The 27,877-nt window shown below is 39.8% G+C and overlaps 1 protein-coding gene across 1 annotated transcript; it reads left to right on the plus strand.

The window, feature by feature from the left end:
- The first annotated feature begins 955 nt into the window (after positions 1-955).
- Positions 956-27,544, plus strand: ANXA10 (annexin A10). Its single transcript, XM_083520342.1, has 12 exons — positions 956-1,112; positions 7,543-7,624; positions 9,470-9,564; positions 13,604-13,717; positions 15,737-15,827; positions 17,673-17,752; positions 18,661-18,714; positions 18,798-18,891; positions 19,906-20,001; positions 20,809-20,867; positions 25,102-25,224; positions 27,202-27,544. The coding sequence occupies exons 1-12, from the start codon at positions 1,095-1,097 to the stop codon at positions 27,268-27,270; spliced, it is 975 nt and encodes a 324-aa protein (XP_083376468.1). The 5' UTR covers positions 956-1,094; the 3' UTR covers positions 27,271-27,544.
- Positions 27,545-27,877: the final 333 nt, after the last annotated feature.

Here is a 27,877-nt window from a genome sequence, read left to right on the forward strand (position 1 = left end):
ATGCTCCCACAATTGGAAGCATTCCAGACAATCAGGTGCAGAATCCTAGAAAGTGAATTCCAAACCCTTTGCAGTCAGCCAACAAAACCTTTTCCTAATTGGGGTTGGAAATTCCACCCTCGTTTGACCAGGACACTCCATATTTACACCAGCTTTACGACCCCCACCTACCCCTCGCAAGATTTAATGTCTTACCATCTGCAGTTTTGAAAGGCAGATTCTCAAAAAGACCATACTCTGAAATATATTGCCCTTTTGGCACAAAACAGGTCACATCCATTACACACGTTTTATTTTATTGTCCATTTTATGCAAAAATATATGATAAGTATCTGGCCTCTTTACTGAAGGAGGGGATTTATCACACTGTCTCTTCCAGGGCGTCTTATCTGCTGAACAATTGTAGTAATGACGTTGTGGAGACTATGACAAGATTTTTGAGTGACGCTATGAAATTACGTCACCATAGGTTCTAAGAACCATCTTCGTACCTCATGATGTCTAGACCGTTTTATCCTAAAGTATCTCCTACTATGTTTCATTAACTGTGTTGTGTTCTTATCCATGTATATGATGCACTTTTTATGCTAATAAAGGAGACTGATTGATTGATTGATTGATTGATTGAGTGAGTGAGTGAGTGAAATGTTCTGTATTTCATTCATAATCAGGTATTGAGTCAGAAACAGGAAAGTATGAACAAGGCCCTGCTCAAGTAAATCATTAACACCAGTATTTCTGTAGGTTTAACGCTTAGTTCTGTGATTTTTTAAATTCTCTCTCTTGATTCAACACAGTAGGAGATAGGGTGTTATTTATTTTATGAAATAATGCTGTTTATTCATATCTGAGTAATGGCTAAGTACACTCAGTGACTCTGCAAAAGCAAGGTACATACATTATCAGGTTCTCCTCCCACCTGGTTACCTTGGAGCCTAAAGCGATTGGAGAAAATAATCAGCTTGATTGCCCTGGTCCTACCAGTTCATCAACTGAACAACTTTACAGCATTTGAGCTTCTTCTCTTCTCTTTTTTCGGTCTCTTTTCTGCACCCACCATCCAAGTAGTTTTTTACTTGGAGATTTGTGCCAAGATGTATAGCGGGAACTACGTGAGTACAATTATCCACAGTTTTCAAATTAACCTTTGCTTCTTTTTCCCCAAGAAGCATCAGAAGTGTAGTTTGCTGGTGGGAAACTGGTCAGACAGACTGAAGTCCATCTGCCATCTAGGAGCAGAATAATTTGGTGACTTATTAAAGCCTGCTTTGTTTAATGATGAATATTTATAGCACAATCCTATAAATGCCTACTCAAAAGTAAATCTCACTGAGTTGAACAGGGATTTTTCTAGGGGTGGCAAAGTAAAACACTGAAAGGGGGGAGCAGGTGAATTTCTAATAAAAATGAGAAGAACGGGGTTTATACATTTTCTCTCCTATCTCAAGTTCTATAACTCCTAGAAACTTGCTCTTTAAAAAATAAAGCTGACAATCTGTATATTATGGTTCATGGGGGTCAGCAGGGATTATGCCTAGGTAAGTGAGTATAGGATTGTGGTCTTAATTACCTTTAATTATACTGAAAAGACATCTATAAATAACAGTACTATGCGGAATAACATTAATAGCGTTCGACAATATATTGCTTAATCCATGTATGAGGACAATGGTGTCTCTTATAGAGTTCATTATTAATATTGCCAGTAATATTCTTATCCATTCAAAATGCTTTTAGTGTATGCCTCACAAATTGCTCTGAAAAATCAATAGAAGACTTTCATAGCCACAAATGATCTTTCTCTAGCTATACAACTGAAGGAAAATATTTGCAGTAATTTAACTGACAATCCATTTCCTTGAGGAAATGTACCCTGATCCCACTTATTTTTCTAGCACCGTATTAGTCATTTTCATTTCTAGTCCATTTCTTTCATATTTGATTACCCAAGTTCAATAATATTTGAATAATTCACATGTTTTGCTTATGGGTCTAGATTAACTAGATTTAGTGCTGCCTTTTAAACACAGCAAATGATTTCATAGTTATGTCCAGAAGGACAGCTTAGGGCTGACTCACTTGTTAAATTGGCTGTTTATTTCCTCTCAAGACCTCTTCTGCATATGATCTAATTATGTGAGCTGTGTAACTTGTGAGCTGGGAAGTAAATAGAAGAGAAGCAACTATGTAGAACTTCACGTGTGATATTGCTTATGTGTAAAGTTGTATCAGCTGAAACAAAGGCTCCATTATAACAAGTGAATCAGATTTCAACCTACTTTCATAAGTAATTCATCTCACACCACAGCATAATAACCATTGCTTGGTTAGTCTTTGGAATGGGGATGGGGTGGAGTCCAAGATCAAATGTATGAAATACTAGGAATGGAAGGTCAAAAAAGACTGTCCCACTGTTGCTGGGCTTAACCATCCATGCACTAGCCTTCTCCACAATGCAGACACTGATATTTCACAGACTGGGCACTGGCATTAATAAGTATATCACATCCAATTTCCTGCAGAATAAAAGAAAACAAGTGAGAACTGTAGCAAATCATTGCAGTGTGGAATGCTCCTGTTCAGAGTTCCAGGCAATCAGTTATGGAATGTTCCAGAATATTCCATTCCACCCTCTCTTCCGTTTCTCCACATGCTCGTCCCCAATCATCCTGTTCAAAAAGGAACTAATTCCAGTTCAAGTTTGTCCTTTTACAAAACAGATTAGTTCCTTTCAGGTTCATCCTCAGCAAAAATAAAAAATCAGTGCTCAGAATATTACAAACTGCTGTATAGGATCTAAAGGTAAATCAGGTAACTCAGTAATAAGACAGGCAGAATGTCAACAGGTGAAGCTTTTCTCATAATCGTGAACCTTCCCCTCTGCAGGGAGGTGGGACTGATTCACATGGTCCACCCCCACCACTTAATGGATCCAAATGGTTTCCAGAGAGTGGTAGGGGATGCTTTATCCCATGTTGATGGTCTTTCTTTGGATGCAACCATATATAATTTAAGAAGCAGGAACTATTATTGTCTTCTGTATGTATTGCACAGAGGATGGAAATTTCCCTTGGCTCGTTGTTGTTGGTAATTTGCAATAAAGCTGGATCAGAAAGGTCCTGTTTGCAAAAGTAGATCTAAATTATAAGTATGAAACAGAGTTTGTTTTAAAATGAATTCCCAGTCGTAAAACATTCCCTCTATGAAAGCATAACTTCCATTGTTCTTTATCAGAACAGTGACTTACTAAACAAATATTATCAGAAGGCTGTTCATGCTTCAGATTGCAGTTTTTAATCATTAGAATATTATGTACCACAGAATCATCAGAAGGAAAAAGAACCCACCAGCACAGGTTGGCTGGTTCAACTTGAGAGTCCAGCAGTGCATATCTCGGTAGTGGTGCCCACCCTGAGGAATGCCCTCCCATCAGATGTCAAAGAAAACAACAACTACCAGACTTTTAGAAGACATCTGAAGGCAGCCCTGTTTAGGGAAGCTGAAGGCAGCCCTGTTTAGGGAAGCTTTTAATGTTTGATGTATTACAGTATTTTAATATTTTTTTGGAAGCCGTCCAGAGTGGCTGGGGAGGCCCAGCCAGATGGGTGGGGTATAAATAATAAATTATTATTATTATTATTATTATTATTATTATTATTATTATTACTGGAAGTAACCAGATAATCTAATATGTGCATAGGATGTTTCTTTACCAACATCATGTTTGTGGCTGAACTAGACCAGAATTGATTGATTGCTTTCTGCTAGTATTACATGCATTCAATTTTTTATCCATGGTTAGGAGATTGGTACCAGTTCTTACCTCCCACCCTTTCTCTGGTTAGTAGTAGCTAAGACGTGGCATTTCATCTGCACTGGCGCTTACCAAGGTAAATTCTAATACTGTTCAGCTTTAATTCGGTTTAACTAGGTTTGCAAAGCAGCTTTCTAACCCTTGGTGCCAGTGCAGGCACAGTTCTCTACCATAGTTCACAGTAGCCAGGGAAGTGAGGAGGGATATTGCAGGGGCAAGAAGTGGAGGGATTGTGCAAGCCCACACCTGACTTGGGTAAGAGATGGGTAAGATACTGTTAGTGTTTTATTTAAGGTGGAAAGGTTGCCTACTTTACGTAAGAGAAGCCTCTATTAGCCATCAGCTGCATCTGTACAACAGACTGAGTGATCACAGTCTTTCCCACTATGGTGAAATATATTGCATTTCTATTTAAATTTTAGTAAGTCTACAGCTATACATATTTTAAAAATGGCACACGCAACTTTTATACAAATCGGTCTTCATTTGTCTAAAGTTTTGGTAATGCGTTTCCTTGGCTTTGGTGGTGCAAAGGTGGTGACCCATGTTTTATCTGCATCAGGACACTGTGGGACAACCTTCATTTCTATCCCCAAAATAAGTGGAAATACGGAACTGGCCCTGTTCTGTTCTATCTGAAATCAACAGCTCACTGGCAACCTTTTTGTTCCAACAATCCTTTTTTATTCCTATTTTCCAGAAGCTGGTGGCAACAGTGGAGGGAAAAAGCTCAATTGTACAATATTGATTTAAGCACAGGCTCTTACAGTAACTATTTTAGAGTTCAGCATGTATGTGTGAAGGAGGGTGATTATTGGTAATTTTTCTATTTCTTCTTCTTTTGTAGACCGCATTTAGGGTAGCTCGGTAGTCGATTATCCACAGTATTTTGTGATCTGTCTCACAGCAGTTGCAAACACATGTTTTCTATTTTGGGGGAGGAGGAACCTTAGCGACTCTGCAGGTTCTTCCTCACTTTGATTTATGATGTGCTCTCCCATCCTGAAAAATATTTTAGACTAATCTGCAGAAGGAGTTATTGTGATGAGATTGCTGTGTCAAAGCTGCTGGAATCCAGCGATGGCACAAGTATAATGCCCTTTCTAATAATTCACTCTGATCTATGGGGAGGTGTTAGCTGAATATATCGGAGCCTGGTGAGGTATCTTATTCACCAGAGGGTATTTAAGGTCTTATTTCTCTCAAACTTTTACACATTTTTTCTTCTTGCCAAGGATTCTTTATTTCTGTTATCAATATTTTCAAAGCGGTGCTTTGGAAGAATAATTTCAATTCTAAGTTGATAATGAATTAGGAAAGTGCCAAAGAGGAAAGAATGTGCATTCTTTTCTAAATCTGATGCTGAAATGCAAGTGGGTTGAGTGGTTTTGTTTCTTTCTTTCAAATGGCTGCACAGGCAACTTATGTACAGAGAAAAACTAAATTATCTTAAATTCAAAGCTTTAAAGCCAGCTGAACTCCAAGGTTTACACATTATTATTAGTTTTTATTATTATTTATTATATTTCTACATCACCCTTCATCTGAATATCACAGGTTGGTTTACAAGATAAATACAGCCGTACCTTGGTTCTCAAACGCATTGTGGCTCAAATGTTTTGGCTCCCAAGCGCTGCAAACCCGGAAGTGAGTGTTCCAGTTTGCGAATGTTTTTTGGAAGCTAAATGTCTGATGTGGCTTCCACAGCTTCCGACTTAGTGCAGGAAGTTCCTGCAGTCAATCGGAAGCCACGCCTTGGTTTTTGAACAATTTCGGAAGTCGAACAGAGTTCTGGAATGGATTATGTTTGAGAACCAAGGTACAACTATACATAAAAACACATAGCACAATAGCAAACAGAAACATTAACCCCCCCACACACAATTTTAAAAGTAATAGATTGTTAATTAGTCAAAGGCCTGGGAGGAAAGGGGTTTTTTTTAATTGGCCTGGTGCCTAAAGATATATAACAAAGGCACCAATTGAGCCTCAATGTGAAGGAAAAAAATTGTTTACCTAGTGGTTATCTCAAAGACAATCTAGGTGTGACAAAGCAGCTCTCCACTTCCGCTCTGTCCCAATAAGAAAAAGTGGCGGTGCCTATTTCAAAAGGAAAATCTATGCTAAAAATGTATGCTTATACAAGATGGTTTGGGACATTCCTTCTCTCCCAGCAGTGTCCTGAATCCCATCTCATGCTGTTCAGGAGGTTTGCTTAATCCTCCTGAGCGCTTTCTGGATGAGGCAGAAGATTGGAGGGCAGGGAGAAGGGCATTGGCAACCCTTGTATCAACTTCCTTCCACTTGTATTGCAGAGGATCTAAGCCATCGGACTCTACAAGTGTCCCTATTTACCAGGGACATCCCTGATTTAAAGAAGCCATTCCGATTTGTGATTTGATCCCAGAATGTCCCGCTTTTCCTTAGGCCGTCCCTATTTTCATGAGGAAAATGTTAGAGGGTGTGGTAGGATGTCTCTGTTTTCATTGGAGAAATGTTGGAGGGTTTTATGCAATTATTTGACTCCCAAGCTATCTGAAGGCAATCCTGTACAGTGGTACCTCAGGTTAAGTACTTAATTCGTTCCGGAGGTCCGTTCTTAACCTGAAACTGTTCTTAACCTGAAGCACCACTTTAGCTAAAGGGGCCTCCTGCTGCCGCCACGCCGCCAGAGCACAATTTCTGTTCTCATCCTGAACCAAAGTTCTTAACCTGAAGCACTATTTCTGGGTTAGCGGAGTCTGTAACCTGAAGCGTATGTAACCTAAGGTACCACTGTATAGGGAAGGAGGTATTTTTTCAAAAAAAGTTTAACGTATCATTGTGTTTTTATATATGTTGGAAGCTGCCCAGAGTGGCTGGGACAACCCAGTGTGTGGGGTATAAATAGTAAAATTATTATGATGGAATGGGACATCCCTATTTTCATAGGAGAAATGTTGGAGGGCATAAGCCACTATTATTAGCACTGGAGTTTTTATCCCATTCTTCAGTCTAAAAAGGCTCCTAGAGCAGCTTACAATGACCGCTCCCCACATTAAATGGGGGGCGCCCTTTGCGTGGTCATGTGCAGCCCCCTGGACCCTATGTAGCACCATTAGCACAGGCTTGGCTTGGCCTTCCCCAGGTGGGATACCTGGAGATCTCCGCCTACCTCAGCCAGTTGCCCAATCCCGCCTGGGGAGGCATTGCCAAGGTGATCAGGCCAGGTAGGGGGAGGGACTACCTGTCCACACAATAGGGGGAGGATCTTACCGGGGAATCGTCAGTTGGCTCCAGACCCTGATATATAGTGGGAGGGTGAAGTGGGGATTTTCTCAGAAGGGTAGTAGGAGATGGGAGAGTAGGAGAGTAGCCATCTCCTACTACCCTTCTGAGAAAAAGCCCACCCCACCCTGCCACTATATACAAGGGTCTGGTGACTGCTATTTCAGTGTATCTGAAGAAGTGTGCACACGAAAGCTTATACCCAGAACAAACTTAGTTGGTCTCTAAGGTGCTCCTAAAAATATTCATGTGTTCAAAGTAGTAACTTTTTTACTTTTCAAACTGCAGGTTCAAGAGGCCTGATCTGGACCCCTCCATACATTTAAAATGCAAAGATATGTAGTTCTAGCTTAGGCCTACATTGACCACCAGGGCATTGCTTTTTTAAAAAATAGGTCAATTTAAATAAATAAATAAAATAAAATAAAATAAAAAGGCTCACATTTCTTTTCTCTCAACAGATTCAAGGGACAATCTTCCCAGCTCCTACTTTTGACCCTGTTATGGATGCCCAGGTTCTCGGGGGAGCTCTACAAGGAATGGGTATGCAAATATCTTAACTAACATTCAGAACCAATCCTTTATTCTGAAATTTCTTTGGATTTAATGGATGTACAGATACTAGCACTAAAAGCCAGTGGGAGGGGAGGGCAGAGAAGAAATGTTATATATCAGATTATCTAGATCCATTCGAGTCTGGTTTCAGGCCCAGGTCTGGCACCAAAACAGCCTTGGTTGCCCTGACTGATATCTCTGCTAGGAGAGAGAGATGGGGAGTGTGACCCTACTGGTTCTCTTTGACCTCTCAGTAGCTTTTGACACCATTGGCCATGGTGTTCTTCTGGAGTTTTGCAGGGAGGTAGGATTTGGAGACACTGTGAGTCTCTACCAGAAAGTACTAGGATATTGTCACTCAACTCAATGGCTTTTGAGTTGTAGGGTTCCACAAGGGTTCATTCTGTCTCCTGTGCTATCTAATATCTATATGAAACCATTGGGAGCTGCCATCTAGATAGTTGGAGCATGGCGTCCTCAGTCTGCTGATAACATGCAGCTCTATCTTTCCATTCCATCAGAATCAGGAGATGATGTGACAATGTTGGACTGGTGACTGGAAGCAGTGATGGACTAGATAAGGGCCAATTGACTAAGACCAATTCCTGATAAGATGGGGGTCCTGGTGTGTGTGTGTGTGTGTGTGTGTGTGTGTGTGTGTGTGTGTGAAGGGTTCCCTGATCGGGAAATAGTATTTTTAACTCTTTGGGGATGTTATAACTCTGGTTTTTAGGTGTTTAGGTTTTAGCTATTTTGTTGTTGATGTGGTTATAGCCCTGGGCTCCTTTGGGAAGAAAGGTGGGAGATGATACAGATACAGATGATACAGATACAGTCCAGCATTATCACTGGGGAGAATTAAGAGTATATTCAGCAGACAAAAAATACTGTGAAAACCTTTTAAGAAAATAAAGGAGAATCATTTTTTTCACTCCCTGCTTTATGGGGAAAAAACCCAAAAGAGTCTTAATTATATTCAGAAGTATTTTTTAAAAAAGAAAAAACACCAGCTTTAACAAGAAGAAAACAAAGGCTTTCCAAGCTCCTATCTCGCTATATTCAACACTCCAGATCATTAGTGGTAGGCAAGCTGTCTTCTAGGAAAATGTGCCTGTCCATAATGATCTTGTCTTATCGATAAGCTACTGAAACTCCTGAAAAAGTTCTGACATCCTCCAGGATTGCCCAGAACAGTTTTTAAATCACTGCTTTTAAGTTATCATTTTAGTACTAAACCCCAATCATAAGCCAGAAACCATACACATTCTTCTTCTCTTTTTAGAATTGGGTTCCCAAAGCACGGAGCATTACTCAGAGGCTACTGTGAAGGAAACAGAAAATAAAAGATTGTATTTATTATACAATCCCTTTGCACACATATATATGTAGTTTCAATCAGTAATCCAATTGTAAGTAGCCATAAAAACTGGAGCTCAGTAACATTAAAATAAAGATTTAAACAGTATCTGAAGGATGTAAACACAAGGGTCAGATATAAATCTTTACGCAATGACGAGCTCTTGTTCCATGAAAGCCATTATCCATTCTCTTGATGTGCTCGTGTCCATTGCCCTTGAGAGATATGGCAATGCATCTGATAATGCTAACTATTTGTCAGTGGCACACCAGCAAGTCACAGGCACATAAGTACTTTAAATACCACTGGGGATTGTAAATGCCAATGGGATATTCATTTGTTGATATTTTTCTGCAGGAAATGCAATTAACACAGTGGAATAAAGCACAGTAACCACTGCCCAGTGCCAATAACACTGGCATGATAAACAAGTAACTGCTCCCTAATCTAATAATTATATTTTCTTTCTCTTAAAGATTGTGATAAAGACGTTCTAATTAATATTCTAACGCAGCGCTGCAATGCTCAGAGACTCATGATTGCCGAGGCTTACAGGAACATGTATGGCAGGGTAGGTTTTGATCATTTTGTTCACAACTATAGTTTTCAGTCTCCTATTCCTATCACTGGTACTAGTTTTATATATATATTTTTCTGGTGTATCCAGAAGTACTGCCATCTCATTTGTTGGCTACATGTGAATGAAGAACTATTTGCTTCACAGTCATCATAGGAACTTCAGGTCTGTGGGCTAATAAAGTTCTTATTCCATCACTTTGACAGTGTCCTGTTTTTGATCCAGCAGAAGACTTACCTTCATGGGTCATGTCTACTTGGATGAAGTCTATATGCCAGAATCTAAAAAGCACCAGTTTAAGTGAACCAGAGTTCTTGTAGTGGTTAGATTGTCAGACTAAGGGACAGACAAGTGTTCAAGTTCCCTTTCAGCAATGAAGCTCAGTGGATGACTTTGGGCCAGTCACTGCCGCTCAGCCTAACCTACCTCACAGGGTTATTGTGGGTATTAAATGAGGAGGGAAACCATGCATTTCACCTTGAACTCTTTGAACACCTTGGATTTTAAAAAATGGAGATATAAATGCAAGAATAAGAATAAGAATAATGGAATCTCTTCTCTCTCTCCCCTATGAACAAAATGCACATACAAGCAGACACCTGATGCTATTCCAACCATTTATTTATTTTTACAACTTTCCAAAAATATTCTCATGCAATATGGGATGCTACTGCTCAAGAAACACTACTGCAAAGCACCTTTGAGTTGCAGGTCTCCTTGGTCCCAAGAATGAGCATTAGGACATGTCAAGAGCTCTGCTGGATCAGGCCAGTGGACCATCTAGTCCAGCATCCTGTTTTCACAATGGCCAAGCAGATGCTGATGGGAAGCACACAAGCAGAACCTGAGCATAACAATACCCTCCCCAGCGACAATTCTCAGCAACTGGTATTCAGAATCTTACTACCTCCAACAGGAGAAGCAGAGTACAGCAGTCCTGGATAGTAGCTATTCATAGCCTTAGCCTCCATAAATGTGTCCAATTCGCTTAAAAAAACATCCAAGTTGGTGGCCACCAGTATCTGTTGTGGAGGTGAATTCCATAGGTCAACTACGTGCTGTGTGAAGAAGTACTAGTTTTTGTCTGTCCTGAAATCCGACATCCAAGACTTAGTGGATGGCAGCATGGTGGGAGGCCCTTGCAAACTCTTTCTGAAGGAGCTAATTGGGTGTGTTGAGGCATAATGCTAAACTATGGCTTGGCATTATGTGAATGAGTTTTGGACATGTCCAAACCCTTCTGGTTAGCGTTAACCTTGGTTTAAGGAAACGTGTCAATAAAACCCAGGTTTGTTTCCCTAAACCAGTAAGAACAGTTCCATGTCTGAATTAGATCATGTGATTTATCTAGGGCTGGGTTGGACTGTGGGCAGCCATGGTGTTTTAGCCCAGGAAATGTTCTTTTAAAATGAAATCCTCCAAAAAAGGATTTACTCTCACCTAAAACAGATGGTCTGGGCCTCTTCATCCTTAATGTAACAATCACATTGGCTGGTAAATATCCTTAAATGGGATGTGTGGAAACTTAAAGGAAAAGCCTTTCCTCCATAATGCTTCTGATGGTTCTATAGTACCTAATATTCTGTTCAGATATTACCTCAGAGGACAGCCAAAGATCATCAAAGTGGAGGACAGGAAATGCCACTTGAATTAGCCTGCCATCATAGGGCCATTTCTGTGGCTGATATGATTAGCATGAGAATTTGTGTAAGCCATTTCCAGCAGGGCTATAAATCAGGCTATAAGTATCCTAAATAAATGTGTGTGTGCGTGGCAATTGTGATTGTCAGATAAAATTTCGTGCAACCCAGAACCTTTATCCAAGTATCAGCTGTTGTATCAGGTATCAGGACTGGGAAAATCCTGATGCCACACTATACCCACCTTTGAGATGATCTCATAGTCTTTACATGCAGAGAGAAAGGAGTGCACTGCATGACTGCATCAAGGGACCAGGATCACTGTCCTGTCTGCTGACTGATATCCATGGGTCCATGGAAGACACCCTTGAGCCAACAAAGGCTGACACAGCTCAGAACAGTTGCAGAGAAGCTAAAATAGCTATAAGGCTGTTGCTTTCAGTTCTAAGATCATTAATGAGGAACTTGAAAACGCTGGCATTAAAATGAATTGCAAATTGCAAAATGAATTTTAAAAAAGCAAAAACAGATGCAAGTTGAAGCATATAGTTCCACTGAGACACACATTTCCATTAAAATATCAAAACTGGTTCTCTCATTTAGACCTAAGCACAAACTTCTCTGAGATGCCTTCTTACAATTACCCTATGCTTATTTCTCATAACCGAGATAATTAGAAAATGTTAATAATGACAATTCAGAGTTAGTTGTCTTGTCTTATTTTTCACTGCTCTTCTCCATTTACCCTAGTTCTAATTGCAGGGGGTAATTTTTAATTAGTCTCCATTTGTATTATTAATCAATTCCTACAGGCATGCTGTCAGCAGCAAATGTCTTAATGAATTAATTTCTATTCCACATGTGATTTAGTGGCTGTCAAATGTATCTAATGTGCATTCAGCAAAGATTACATATTGTTTCTTCATCATAAATTCATTTTTAATTTGTATGTCTCTTTCCTCATTGCTGCTCTGCCTGCTATGTTAATTATATTCACTGGGCCTGTGGTTACCTTTAATTATTCGCCTTCTGAGAGCAGCTTTTGCATTAGCCGTGCTATATTTCATTTATAGTTTATATTACCCCTTTATTGCTAGATCCCTTGGTAATGAAAGTAATCATACACAATTCACAAAGAAACACTTAAAGCCAAGTTGCACTGGAGGACACATCCCCTTGTGTTTTGATTCAGTCAATCAAAATCTAGACCTTGAATTGGTGATCAAAGCAAAATAAAGGCTGGTAAAATGGAGAAAAGACAATATGCTCCTACCCAGTAAATATGATTCATCTATGGATGGAGGCTGAGTGAGGATTCAGCTGCTGAAAGAAGTACCATACATGCAAAGAATGGTAAACAGGGTGAAATTACAAATCCCATATCTGGTATCAAAGGATTGTGTACACAGTGAGCCCTTCTAGAGTTGTACTACACCAGGGGTGTGGGTGTCTGCCTCCTTTAACAGATGGTCATTGCACCAGCTGTGGTAGCACCAAGCAGGGTGTGAGGAACAAACCTTCCAACAGGTGATAGGCACTCATATAGTTGATCATGCCAATTTTTTGTACAATATCCACAGCTACACATGAAGTAATTTTAATGGGGGCTTAGGCATTCTGGGAATAGTTCTAACACACACACACACACACACACACACACACACACACACACACACACAAATTCCATACCCTCCAAGCATCCTGATTTTCCAGGGCCAGCCCTGTAATTACAGAAGCCATTCAGGTTTCTGATTTGATCCTGAAATATTCCATTTTTCATTTTTCCTCCACATCTCAGAGAACGATTAAAAGTGGTGCATGTAGGTGCAAAAATGGAGTCCTGTTTATACTGAAAATAAAATCCTTGCACTAGATGAAAGAAACGGTGAAGCCCTTCCTATAATTTTGAAGGAAAAGGTCACCAATCCACTTTAAATTCTTTAATTGCAATGCTTCAGCAGCCAACCATTTCTTAGGAAACATGGGGAGTGTTGAATCCTTTATTTACAAGTGGAGTTGATTTGCAAATGAAGCCTGACACTGTCTACTCAGAAGGAAGCCTTACTGTATTCAGTGGAGCTTACCCCCAGGTAACTGGGTCAGGACTGGGCAGCTATCACTGCAATACAAAGCATTTTTACTCGGAACTAAGTTCAAAAGGATTTACTCTCTGGTATGTTCCTGATCATTCTCACAGTTTCCGTTGTTGTTGAGGGTAAGTGGTTTTCTACCTGGTATGTTCAGTGTGACAAAGCTGCAGAACACCCCCTCACTATTACTAAGATTGTACAGTACACATGATTATGCCATCACTCATATACAGTAAAGAAATGAATTTGCACTGAGAAATGCCGGATGTGCAGGATAACTAAAAATCTCTTTCTTTCCCCAAGGATTTACTACTGGACCTGAAAGAAACTCTCTCGGGTCATTTCAAGGAAGTTATGGTTGGCCTGATGTATCCACCTGCATCATATGATGCTCATGAACTCTGGCATGCTATGAAGGTACTTGTTGAATCCTTGTAGACATTTATATATAGTTTATTTATTGAGATTTGGCTACAGACCATAAGGTCAGGATTTTATTATTGAATCTGGAGTTAATATATCAATATTAAGTCCAGGCTACCTAGCAGCAGGGGTGGACCTTGGTCTTTCAAATTTTAGCAGCACCCTGTGCGAGGTTGAAATTCAGTGGCCTCTATCTCTTGCCTTCTGTTCTGCTCCATTCACTATGTCACAGTTGTGACACCCTGAGATGCCTTCTAGGCTCGGCACCTAGTGCACCAGAACCGGCTGAACTGCCTCTGATAGCAAACCACCTCCCCCTTGGACAGACCAAGCTGATCACTAAGATCTTCCAAGGAGACCCTGCTTGTCATTCCACAACCCGCAGATTGTCTCTTAATGGTGATGTGGAAGATCTTCTTGATGAAAACCCCCAATCTCTAGAATGCCCTCCCTAGCATAATTTGTGAGACAAAGATAGTAATTACTAGGGCTGGGCAATATATCATTATATCACCCAAAACCACTTTGAAGTTCACATCGTGATAACTGTTTCATAATATTTGAGCTGGCAATGTATTGTGAATCACAATGTGTGTAAGGGCTAGGCAATATCTGGTTTTCAACATCGCAAGAACTCAGCAGCTAAACATTGCAATATTATCAGCAGCTAAACCTCACAATATCACCAGCTAAACATTGCAGTCTACCTCAATGTCTGAAATAAAGATGGAACTATACAGAGGTGAACAGGACAATATCCTGGCAATTGCTACAACTTAGAGGTCTATCCTGGCAACTGATACTACTTAGGGGTCTTTTTACCTAGCTCTTAGATACTTTTATTGATTAGTACTGTTTATGTAAACTGCTTAGAGATTATTAACATACCAAGTGGTATAAGCATTTTATAAATAAATAAAATGGGAGAAAATATGTACATGATAATTGGTAATTCCACAGATTTTAGGTATATATTTAATCATTTAATTTGACTAAAAAGCATGGAACAAACTTGTGTATCACTATAAACAAGGACCATGAATCAGAACAAAAGCAGCTGATTGTTCATCACAAATTAATTTTTATGGCCAACATGTGGAACTAATAGCTACTATTGTCCTGCTATTATCTCCAATTCTGCACACAAACATACCCATTGCAACTGTCAATGGTGAAGCTATTTCTACGTGGACTGAAAGCTTGTTCCCATAATGGTTTGCCTAAGCATGAAATAGCCACATTGCCTGGTCCCCTGCATATTTATTCAGAATTTCAGTGAGATGACTCATTCTCAGATAAGTGCACCTGGGGTTCCAGTCTTAGCATAGCAGCATGCTACCAGGCTTCATGTATGCAACTGGGACAATACGCAGTAACAAAGCAGAGCGCACTATCACTGCTTCACAAGCCTGATCTTCTTCCATACTTGCTGCAGAGAGACTTCTTCAGCCCAAATTTAATCCATCTGAACTGGCGAAGCAGGGAGAAAGCACTCTATTTCATCAACCCAATCTAGATTGCTTTCTTCCTCAGTGGTCACCTCAAGCCAATTATGGAGGAAGCAGAACAGGACAGATTAAGGAGATGGCAAGTCAGTGAGATGAAAAAGGGTGTCCAAGGGAGAGTGCCATGGACCAGATTCAGAGACCTGGAAGTCTGGATTGGACCCATGGGCTGTAGGTTCCAGATACCTTTTTTGACTGTTTCATAAGGACACCATAATACTGGCACACTTCATTTGGAACTGAAATATCACTAATATTAGTGCAGCTTATCTCATTTTCCACCTTTTTTATCAAAGGAATGGCAATGCTTAAATTCAAAATGTCACAGGCTTAGGCAGTCCAATGCTCAGTGACCAATGCACTGCTAAAAAGCAATGAGATTTTTCAAATCACTGCTTCTCAGGAAAACAAGAACTTGAGGAAAAACATGGCATGCTGTATTTATTCTAAATAAATGGATTTGTAACCACTGTTTATACTAGCAATGTTTTTTTCTGCTTTGACATAGGGGGCTGGCACAGAGGAGAATTGCCTCATTGACATATTAGCCTCGAGATCAAATGGAGAGATCTTCCAGATGAAGGAGGCCTACCTAATGCGTAATAATCCCCATTGTTTCCTGCAAAAATGTACAGTTGCAGCTGCAATCTAGAAGAGGCTAAATGCCTAATTATATTACAAACCCACATGCTTCCTGCTACTTTTGTCATTGGTTTCCCCGCAGAATCCTGGGAATTGTACTTTGAAGAGGTGCTGACAGGATTCCACACATACACACACACCAGAAAAACTACAGTCATTATTATTCTTAAACTACTTTGAGGCTGCAATCCTATATATACTTACTTGGGAGTAAGCCTCAGTGAATACAGTTGTTCTTACGTCCAAGCAAACACCATAGGATTAAGCGGTCACCCTGTAGCACATGTAAGCTTTAAATATGCCTCTATTTTCCAAACCAACCAGTTCTTCCTTGCTTTAAAAAAATAGGTGTTTGGAGAGGGGGTGGCTTGCATAGGCAACAAAGTGCAATAGCAATACCTTTCTTACTCCATCCCTTAATTAAGATATGTTTTAGAAATAAAATGCACAGCTCTACTTTATTTCTCTGAAAATTTATATGCAGTAAAATGAGGGTTCTGATAACCATTGGGCATGATCGTGAGCCAGTGTGGTGCAGTGGTTAAGAGCGGTAGATTCGTAATCTGGTGAACTAGGTTCGCATCCTGGCTCCTCCACATGCAGCTGCTGGGTGACCTTGGTCTAGTCACACTTCTTTGAAGTCTCTCAGCCCCACTCACCTCACAGAGTGTTTGTTGTGGGGAGGAAGGGAAAGGAGAATGTTAGCCGCTTTGAGACTCCTTCGGGTAGTGATAAAGCGGGGATATCAAATCCAAACTTTTCTTCAACTCCATGTTTAATACTAAGCATAACTAAAACAACACAATTATTCTGTGGCCACAAGGAGCTTTTTGTTATCCTACTAATTTCCCTCATTGAAGATGTGGGAAAGGACCAGACCACGAATCATTTGTTAAGTAAAAAAGTGGCATTATTATGTCATTAGAGCAGGATCTCAATACTATTCCACATTGGAACAAAAAACAATTTTAAAATTGCATAAAATTTGGTTATAATTAATTCATATACATTATATGAATATATTTTTATATCTTTGAGTTCCTCCTAATGCCTCCTAATCAGGGTGTAGCATGTAGAGAACCAGTATTTCCCATTAATAAAATGAAGATATTATGCTTCACACAGTTTCATTTTAGGGACTCTTTTTGCAGTTGCTGTTTGAGAACGTACTTTGCTTACTATGCTAAGTCTCTTCTGCAGCATAGTTATCATGATAATTATTATTTACCTGCTTGGTGTAGAATATTCACACCCTTCCAGTCCATCTCCTGTTCCCAATATCCTTATATTAGAGACAAATTAATTTCCTCCAAGTTGTGCAGCTCAGTGGGTTTCCACATTGACTTGCTTGCCAAGAAACCTTCTATCCCTCCAACAGAACCTCTGTGTCCCAAAGGATTCAATGAAATGGTCCACAGTGCACAGCCAGCTCACAAGAGCTTGGTCATCATTTCACACAAATTAATTGTGCAAGCACACAAAAGCACACACACGCACACACACACACACACACACACACCCTGCAGATGCACCTTGCAAGGGGTAATTGTGCAAGTTGTTTCTCAGCGAAGCGAAGCTACCATTACTGCTCTTCTCGCAGCAGGATTGCTTTTATTCTTGAATTCTTTGTCCTAGTGAAATTATTTACCTTTTCAGTGTTAAGCACCTTGTGTCACGGCTACAGTCTAGCCAGTAGAGAATTCTTTAGCCTTTTGAAAGGCATTGATTGGACATCTTTTGACATGTGAAATATCAGCTTTTACTCATACGTAGTTGAAATGCATTTATTGTGTTCTTCCTAGAATATGACAGTGACCTTCTTCAAGATATTGATTCTGAGACCTCTGGACACTTTAGGGATACACTTATGAACCTTGCTCAGGTATAGTTTGCATAATTATTTGAAGAATTGCATGGTTAAAAAGGCAAAAATATTTGTGTTGTCCTGTGTTGATTGGAATTTTTAAAATGAACTTTTGTAGAATGAATAGGGGAGACTTCTTTCTGAATTTTCATCTACAACTTATTTTTTATTTATTTAGAAGATTTCTATCCTGCCTGTCAGTCCTAATGATCCTCAAGGTGGCTTACACTGTCTCTGTAATACACACTTCTTTGACCACATGAAATCTCTTGTTTCTAATTGTGGAAGCAGAACTCACCACTCACCTTATTTCAAATGGTATATTCACAAGGTATCTGTGGTCTAGTTCACACTGATGCCATCCCACTCCCTCTGTAATTTCCTGATTCACAGTAAGCCAAAGTCTGCCATTGCATCTGAATCAGTAAACTATGGTTTGCATTTGACCTCCAGACACAAAATGGAAGTTATGCTTTCAATATATATTCCAGTTCTGGCTTGAAAGGCAATCACTAGCCAGATATTGTGAATTTGGATGAGAAACTATGGCTTGTACTAAGTAGGGGGCAGAAATCAGAGTGCATGAGGGGTGCAGGGGAGGATGTAACACTAAAGCTTCATGTAACACTAAAACATGGTTTGCATGTCATAGGTGGGTGTTTAATCAGATGTGCTGTTGTCTGTAAAATGAAAATGAAAGATAGGGTGGACAGTGTTTAAAATAACCAGGTTTAGGGGATGGTAAGAGTGCATATATGAGTGCATGTATCCATGGTTCAATATTGAAAGCTGTGTGCAGTGCCCTCATCTGAGTAGCTACAACTAGCTCCATGTCAAATTAAAGCGATAAATGGGCTTCCAGGGCAAGGGGTGTGGCACACTACCATAATCACCACAAATTCTCACTTCACGTTATTTATTTCCAGGGAACGAGACAAGAAGGGTATGCAGATCCTGTTATGGCTGCTCAGGATGCTATGGTATCCAACAATTTTCAAAATTAGTTTGAAAAGTTGTTTGATGTAATCGCCTCCCACTCACCGTTGTTCTTCTAATGATCTAGGTCATATGGGAAGCCTGCCAGCAAAAAACTGGAGAACACAAGAACATGCTGCAGATGATTCTGTGCAACAAGAGCTACCAGCAGTTGTGGATGGGTAATTCCTTTTCATCACGGCTTCACTATGTCAATATGTAACAGAAAGAGTCATACAGCACTTGACATGCCCAAACACTAGTATTCCCAGAAATCAGCTAACTTGGTTTAATTCAAACGGATTGCATTTGAAGGCCAATTAATACATATGAATGCATATTTCACTGAGGACAAGGCTATCGAAGGCTGCCAGCCATGATGGCTATGTTCTAGCTCCATCATTGAATTGGGCTTTGCCTCTGAACACCAGTCATGCACAAGTCCTGTTTGCAGGCTTTGCAAGGAATCTAGTTGGCCATTGTGAGAACAAGCCGGTGGTCTAGATGGGCCTTTGGCCTGATCCAGCAAAGCTTTTCTTACTTTCTTATGAAGCAGCTTCTCCCCCCCCCCCATGCCCAAACACATCTTCCGATATGTGGGCTGACCTAGATGGACCACAATGCCAAATGGGTCCATTGCCCAATGCACACACTTTTTTGCTGTGCCGAACTGATATCCATGTACAGAAGGAACATATCTGAAACAACACCATTGTGTAAAAGAGCCAGAGAATAGACTGGATAGAATCTATCATACTGATGTTCTCACCTTGGCCAAATAAGTTGCAAGTGGCAATGGCTACTATAGTTGCTACATACAGCGTACATCCATAGTTGTTGGCATCTGTCTGTCTTGGGAGACAGTGGAGGAGTGTGCCTTTCAGGGTGAAGTCAAACTATTGGAAGGTTGCAGTGCCTGCTGTGGCTGTAGAGACTGATACAGAAGAGACATGTTTTGTTGCAACGGGGGCAGATGAAGGCTATTATTATTCTTTTCTCAGTTTAAGCAGTAGTGATTGTCAAAGCACATTCCTTGGCAAAGAGGCCAATATTTTTTTCAAATTATTGAATACTGTATTAGATCTTTATTTTAAAATCTTCAAACTATCGGTGAACTGGAGCCCTAATATTCCAATTCATTTATTAAAATTAACTGAGAAAAAACTAACTCCTCACCAGCCATATATTTTCTTAAGTTTTCCAGGAGTTTCAGAATATCTCTGGACAAGATATAGTAGATGCCATTAATCAATGTTATGATGGATACTTTCAGGAACTACTGGTTGCAATAGGTAACAAAATATTTATAAATTTCACTACACTATGCTATTACTTTTATGTTTTAATATCCTTTATATCATCCCTTTCTTAAAGTGACACATTTTGTATTTATGCAATACATTACCACATATACAAAAATGGAAAAAAATGAAATGCAATCTGGGAAAAGCACTATGTTCATTTAAAACAACACTGCAATAAGCTCTCTAACCTACCAGCTACTATTCGCCTGGAGAAAATTGCTGCTCACTCTGAATGAGCAGATAATTGTACTTGTGTTTTATTGCTGTTGCTACAGATTTCCTGCACCACGTTCAGGAAGTCTAGATCTTCACTCAGTGAAACTATTGACAATGGTTAAAGCTTTTTAGACTCCAGTTTAAATACAGCTTTTCTATGGAATTGGTCTTGTTGACATCTGAAGAGACCATTTCGAACTGTAAAATATTTAATGAAATAGATGGCACAAAGACAATTAATTGCCTGCAGCCTTTGAAACTTCTAGTGAGTAATTATGTTGATAGCCCCACTAGAAGATTGGAAAACAAAACATTTTAAGGCCAACACTGTTCATGATACTGGAGTGTCATAGAGCTAACTATAAACTATGGAATTTTAAGTCACTTCAGATATCAGCATTCATTCTGTTTGTTTCTCCCATTCGAACCCATTCACCACCAACTGTCAGAAAAACATATCCACAAAAAGTGGAAAGAAATGGACGGGCTCATACCACCCAAGACACAGATAATGATTATTAATGTCAAATTTGTTTCAATTTTTAAGTTTGTAACATTGTTGTCTGATTTCCCCCTCAGTTCTGTGTGTCAGAGACAAAGCTTCTTATTTTGCATATAGACTTTACAATGCGATTCACGTGAGTATTCGCGTAATTTGAGAAGCACAATTTTGCTATTATTTAGTTTGTATGTGGCCCCATTCTCCTCTAAAGGAGTTGTAATCCTCAGTTTTAAAGTGCTGCTTCCTAGCTTTAGGGCTTTCTCATAATCACAATCATGTCAATCACAAATCCCAAACAATCCACCTTGTAGTGACAAATGTAAATGCAACCCAACAACACTTTTCCAAAAATGGTTTGGGATACAAATTACTGCCAGGTTTACAACCTAATGCTAAATGTTTCTACTCAGAAATAAGTTTGGTGGGACATAGATGGCACCCACACCATACATTTATGAACATTTATGGCACTTCAACAGTAATGACTTTCCCCAAAGAATACTTAGGATTGTAATCTTAAACCCTGTTAGTTACATCTGGAAGCAGGTGGCACTGTGGTCTAAACCACTGAGCCTCTTGGGCTTGCTGATCGGAAGGTCAGCAGTTCAAATCCGCAAGACAGGATGAGCTCCCGTTACTCTGTCCCAGCTTCTGCCAACCTACTGTAGCAGTTCAAAAGCACACCAGTGCAAGTAGATAAATAGGTGCCACTGGGACGGGAAGATTACTAGCATTTCCATATGCTCAAGCACTCATCACGGTGTCCTGTTGTGCCAGAAGCGGTTTAGTTATGCTGGCTACATGACCCAGAAAGCTGTCTGTGTTCAAATGCCGGCTGCCTCAGCCTGAAAGTGAGATGAGTACCACAACCCCATAGTCACCTTTGACTGGACTTAACCATCCAGAGGTCCTTTACCTTTTTACTTTTTACATCTGGGAACATGGGACCATACATTTAACCAACCCTCATTGAAGTGCAGTTCTTTCCAGCATTCCATATGCTCAGGGTAAACATGTGAAGTGGGGAACCTTCACTAGTTATACATCTTAGAAGCCTGGAAGAATCTGCTGCAGATTATTTCTCTGAATAGGTGAGAATGTAGAAGGAGCCAGGTGACAACAGGGGCAGTGCTAAAGACAGAGTTTTAGCCCTTCACATGAGTAATGACTAAAGGAGCCTTAAGGGCCATGGTATTTAAACAAGGCAACATTGGTAGGAATGGAAGAGCTGGTGTCAAAAAGTGACTGCATCAGAAATTTTCCATAGCCAATTGCTTAGAAGAATGAGATTCTGCTCTAAACTGCCCTCCCAGTGGACAAATGCCAGTGTGAGAAATTGGTGGACTCTCCACCAGAGATTTTTAAGCAGAGGTTGAATAGCCACCTGTCAAAGATTCTTTAGTTGTGATTCCCGCATTGCAGGGGTTGGACTCAATGACTCTTGGGGTCCCTTCCAACGCTACAATTCTGTGATTCTGTATGCATCTTCAACTGAAAACAAATCTTTACCATCTGTTGAAACGGCGCTATTCAGTGTGGACTGACACTCCCTCTGGTGTACAAACCTGAAATAACAATTGAGGAGGTGCCATCATGCAATAAATCGTCTGCTCTGTGGTTTGAAAAATAACCTGGACACTGTCAGATGCACTATTTTCTATATAGACTTCATTTGCATTCAGAACAGCTAAAGTGCCAGCATATGGCAACAGGATAATAAGCCCCTATACACACCAAAGAACCCTAAATACTGCATATTTCATTAGCCAATTAGCACTTCACTCCTGACTGGGCCTTGTTGCAGGAAAGTCAGCCCATCATTTCAAAAAGCTCTTACTTCCAAACAATGTCCAATTTAATTTCTGAATAGACATCCCAAGGAACTTTCCCTTTCTTTTGAGAGTTGATCAGTGGGGCTGGGAAGAGTTGCTTCTTGAGATTTCAAGGAGCAGGGTGGAGCCTTTCCCACCAGCAGATCAACTCAATTTACCTGTTTTATTTTTAAACATCTATTCAATTTAATTTCCTGAGAATAAGCATTGCTTCCTCAAGTAATTATTGAAGAATTTGCACAAGAACCTTTTGGGAGAAGGACTGACCACAAAGTATCGTTTGTCCCTCTTTCTCCCAGAGGACAGCTGGGTAGTAAAGAGACACACTTGGGGACAAAGACAAAGTCAGTCCATGGGGCAGCTGCAAGTACTTTGTGTTCACGTATAAAACAAGGTTTGTTTTGGTGTTTTTACCATGAAAAGAAGTGTGTGGGTGAAGGAAGGTAAACCTTGTTCCTTCCCTTACTTGAACTCACTGTCATCTAATGTATGAGCAATTTTCTCCCTGACTCACTCACTTCCAGTATGGGATGGAAGAAAATTGCTTGAAAAAATAGAACACACAGGTGGGGAAAATGAACTGTTTCATCCACTCACACAGTATCATGGGAGGAGGACATTTACACCACTTTGTATGTTAACAGTGAGGCCTCTATATTTTTTCAATTATTATTTTATTTATTCATTCATTCATACATACATACATACATACATACCCCACATACTCTGGGTGGCTCCCAATTGAATATTTAAAACATGATACAGCATTAAACATTAAAAACTTCCCTAAACAAATTCCCTAAATAAATGCTCAGGGTGGATTACAATATACCGCACACACGTGTATCCTCACAAATACCCTTTGTAATAGATTATAATAAGAGACAGTGACTTGCTCAGAAAAAAACTAGGTGCGCTTCATGGCCAGATTCCTTGCACCTTCCTGAGATCTATGGGCCACAGATGCCAAAAGGCATTTTAAAATGCCAACAAGGCAGCAATTTGCATATATTTCCGAATTCAAAGTTGCTGTTCTCCTCTTCTCCAGTTTACTGCTCCAGTTAGATCTTCAAGTGAGCTGTTAAAATTAACATTTGCACACACCCTGCAAAGGATGGGCAGGAAAAGTACAATGGTGAGAAGTTACAGCTGTATCCCAATTAAAGTAAATTGCAGAGTAAGTCTGACTCATACACTCCCATGCTTGAGAGACTTCTCAGATCTCTACTATAGCATTGTTTAAAGTGCTTAGCCCATGCATTAGAATGTGGAGTAATGAGGAGACAACTGGAGCCTATAAAGTATTTTTCAGGCATAGTCCTTGAAGGGCAGGAGAGGACCCGTGACACAGATTCTGAAGGATTTTCTCAGTTCATAAATGTACCTGCAATTCATGTACAGGTATCCAATAGTCACATTAGCACAGATATTCTGTGTTCATATGCTCAATGGTGCAGCAAATAAATGTCATTTTGGACCATATTAAAAAGAACTTGCAAATGCATATACACTAGCCAATTGCAATTTCAGAGGTATCTGACACAATATAACTGTGCATACGTTAGTATATTACAAAGGTTTCCCTGTAAAAAAATAACAGTGTGCAAGATTTTTCTAAGCTCTTCATCATAAAAATCAAACCTGCAAATAGTTATTTTGTTCCCTTATCACTGCTTCCTCTTGGGGAAAAAAGCCCCTTCATAGATAACTGGCAAATTTATCTTGCCATATGGGAAAGACATACTGACCAGCTAAGTGCAGTTCAGAATACTGTGTCCTCTAGATGTCACCATTGTTCCATAAGCCTCATGTTTTTCTGGTCAAGTATCTGGGTACTCCTTATATGGGCTGATTTAAGTTGTTGGTTGTACTAACTAAACAAACAGGCAATTACTGAAGTATCAACAAAAATCATTCAGGAGTTACTCAGGGATTTACTACTATTATAAACCCACATTTTCTTGAAAGTCTCATTGTCCCAAAGCAAAATAAATTAAATAAATAAATAAATAAATGCAACTTAGCCTGTAATTCTATACACACTTACTTGGAAATAAAATCCATTGAACTCTGTGGGATTTACTGAGTAGACATACATAAGTTTGTACTGAGAAGAGAGAGAGAGAGAGAGAGAGAGAGAGAGAGAGAGAGAGAGAGAGAGATTCATAATTCTCCTTTTCTTTAACCCCTTAGTATGTTTCTGTGCGCTGCACTGGTTTGCCAGAAGTGGCTTAGTCCTGCTGGCCACATGACCCGGAAGCTGTGTGCCGGCTCCCTTGGCCAATAAAGCGAGATGAGCGCCACAACCCCAGAGTCAGCCACAACTGGACCTAATGGTCAGGGGTCCCTTTCCCTTTACCTTTTATGCAGAGTGCAGCAGTCTGTACAGTAAAAAATTATTACTCTCAGTATTTCTCACAGCTGTATTCCATGACCATTCATCCTAATTCATCATCTGAGACAAAAAGTTAACCTGTTTCAATGCTATATTAAAAAACAGACATCTAAAACAGTCAAATGTCTCCTGTCCCCTTTCAGGAGTTAGGATTCCATAACAAAACAGTTATACGGATACTGGTTGCCAGAAGTGAAATAGACCTGCTGAACATAAGACAACGTTATAAAGAGAGATATGGAAAATCACTGTTCCATGATATCAAAGTAAGTATGTTTGGGTTGACTGTAATAATTTAGACATTAAAATAAAAAACAGCAATCGTTTTAGACATCCATGCATATCCTCAGATATCAAGAACGCAGAAAGTAATTGCTTCTGAATGGACCAACCAACTTCTTGTTTCTTAACAGATTAAATCCTGTTCCTCTTAACTATTTGCACCATGCATACAATTTCTGCATGTCCAGTGGTACTGCCCTTGTTCTTACTGTATGTCATACTTGCCCTGATCTTCTTGGAAGCCAAAACAGGCTCACTGTCTGCTTAACTTAATGCAGTTGGTGTCATTTCCATAAATAAAACAAAACACCAAAAACATTGAAAGCAATGCTCTTACTCCAAAGCACAACACAGTGTGCAGTGGTACCTCGGGTTAAGTACTTAATTCGTTCTGGAGGTCTGTTCTTAACCTGAGACTGTTCTTAACCTGAAGCACCACTTTAGCTAATGGCGCCTCCTTCTGCCGCTGTGCCGCAGCCACCCGATTTCTGTTCTCATTCTGAAGCAAAGTACTTAACCCGAGGTAATATTTCTGGGTTAGCAGAGTCTATAATCTGAAGCATATGTAACATGAAGCGTACCGTATGTAACCCAAGGTACCACTGTACTCCTTATTTGTGATATTAAACTATATTTCATCAAAATATAGAGTTTCTTCAAAATATAGTTTAATATATTTTATTTTACTCAGTGCAACCAATTTTACACCAGGAGAAATCCAAGAACACACTGCTAGACACCCCAAGTGATATTAGAGATTCCACCTTTAGTAGTAACAAGTAGCAATTCTTTGACCTTATCCAGTATGTTCAATTAGTTATCTTATTCAAGATCTCAAGTTAGTTGAGGAGTATACAGAAGATTCCCTCAAAGTAGATCAGAGACTATGGCCCCAAACTTTGCAATCAGTCCCCCCAAAACCCACTGAATTGCAAGTATGAACCATATGCATAGCAAAGCCTTTTGGCACAGAAACTATGACAGAGACAAGAAGTAGTTAAATGATAATGATCCCTAGCAAAAACGATGAAGTTCCAATTACGCATAGTGTTTATTCATCTACCCATGCCACTTTTCAGACAGACAGAGCAAATACAATGTACCAGGATGGGCTAAGAACCTGTCCTAGAATGTTGTGAAACAGCGTAGATTGTGGGGGGTTTTTGTGGGTCTGCCTTCAAATGGTGGTGTTTGTTGTATTAGGTGGAGGCGGCGAATTCATAACCTGGCCTTCATTCTAGGGCCCAAATATAAACCAACTACAAATAACAACAATGGTTGGTCTATCCTTCTGGATGGCCAAGTGAAAACAATGGAGGCAGGAGGCAGGGATGAAATACCGTAAGACTGGCGGCAAGATGGAATCATGCACACTCAAGGCACTTCCAAGTGACCTGTTTATTAAGCTTGTTGGCTATTTGATGAGCTCTTAGTCTGACTTGTTTGTTGTTGTTTGTCTAAGAAAGTGTTGTCCCCCAATTTCTGAAGTATATCCCCATCAATTTCCATATCACAATAGTCCAATCTTTTGAGGAAGCAGGTTTGTTGCATAAGACCTGCCAATGAACTACAATTGCACAGCATGAATTTGCTGGTATGAGATTGAATCCAAACCCAAAATAACCAGTCTGGAAACACCCTCCCGTGTTGCTACTGCACTTCCTCAACCTGCATATGACACTGCTAGGCCAAACAGGAGTTTCACTGGGAAAGAACAGGCACAGCAGCAACTGAAGATCACCTCTGTCTTTTGCTTCTCTGTCCTGCAAGTGTATGAAGACTATCGTCAAACTCCATTCATCTTGGTTATATCTGCTCTACATATGCCAAGTTCAGAAACTCCTATCAGCAGCTCTGCCCTTTAAAAAGTGATTAAGTTCTTGCAGAAAGCAACAGGGTTGCTGTTGCTGATTTTTTTAAAAAAATGTGTCATCTTTAATAAATATTTATTTATCTTGCAGCATTTTTCCTCTGGACATTATGAGAGTGCTTTACTTGCCATCTGTGCAGGTGATGCTGAAGATTATTAGAAGGAAGAAAACTATGTTAAAAACAAAAAAGTTTAGGGATGGAAATGCTTTCAAATAATAAGAGATTCAAGCTGCCCTCATTATTTCTCTGTGTACTAATATACTTCCCAGTGTGATCAGTTCAATGCCTATTCTTTTCTAAATTTGTTTTGAACAAATATAGATTTTCACATACCAGATTTTTTTAAAGAATGAATACTTTGCTATTAATATATTGCATTTTACAAACTTACTTCAAAGTAGACTCTAATAAAATCCATGTGATTCCTTTTCATCCAAATGTGTTTCATACTGTTAAGTACGTCCCAGTCTCCAAGCCATGAGAAATCTCAGGGATTGCAGCATATAACTTGGGTTTGGTTTCTTTGGAATGAAGGTTACTCGAGGCTCAAGCATTAATACTCCCACAAATCCTGCTCTCCCACATTCATTTTTTAGGGAGGCTCTTCAATGACATGGCTCTGGATCAAGTATAGGGAACAAGTCAGGCATCTTTTTTTTGCCCCAATCCCAAGACGGACTGTCCTTTGTTCTCTTCCAGACACAAACGTCTCTCCTGCTTACCTTCCAGGAGGGTCTACACTCTACAGCCATTTGTTTCTGTGCA

Source organism: Podarcis liolepis (assembly GCF_965112155.1).
Source record: "Podarcis liolepis genome assembly, chromosome: 9".
NCBI lineage: Eukaryota > Metazoa > Chordata > Lepidosauria > Squamata > Lacertidae > Podarcis > Podarcis liolepis.

Coding starts and splice junctions, on each gene's coding strand:
- ANXA10 (XM_083520342.1), top strand. Junction 18,715..18,797: donor TGGCTGCTCAGGATGCTATG/GTATCCAACAAT, acceptor CTAATGATCTAG/GTCATATGGGAAGCCTGCCA. Junction 18,892..19,905: donor CTACCAGCAGTTGTGGATGG/GTAATTCCTTTT, acceptor TATTTTCTTAAG/TTTTCCAGGAGTTTCAGAAT.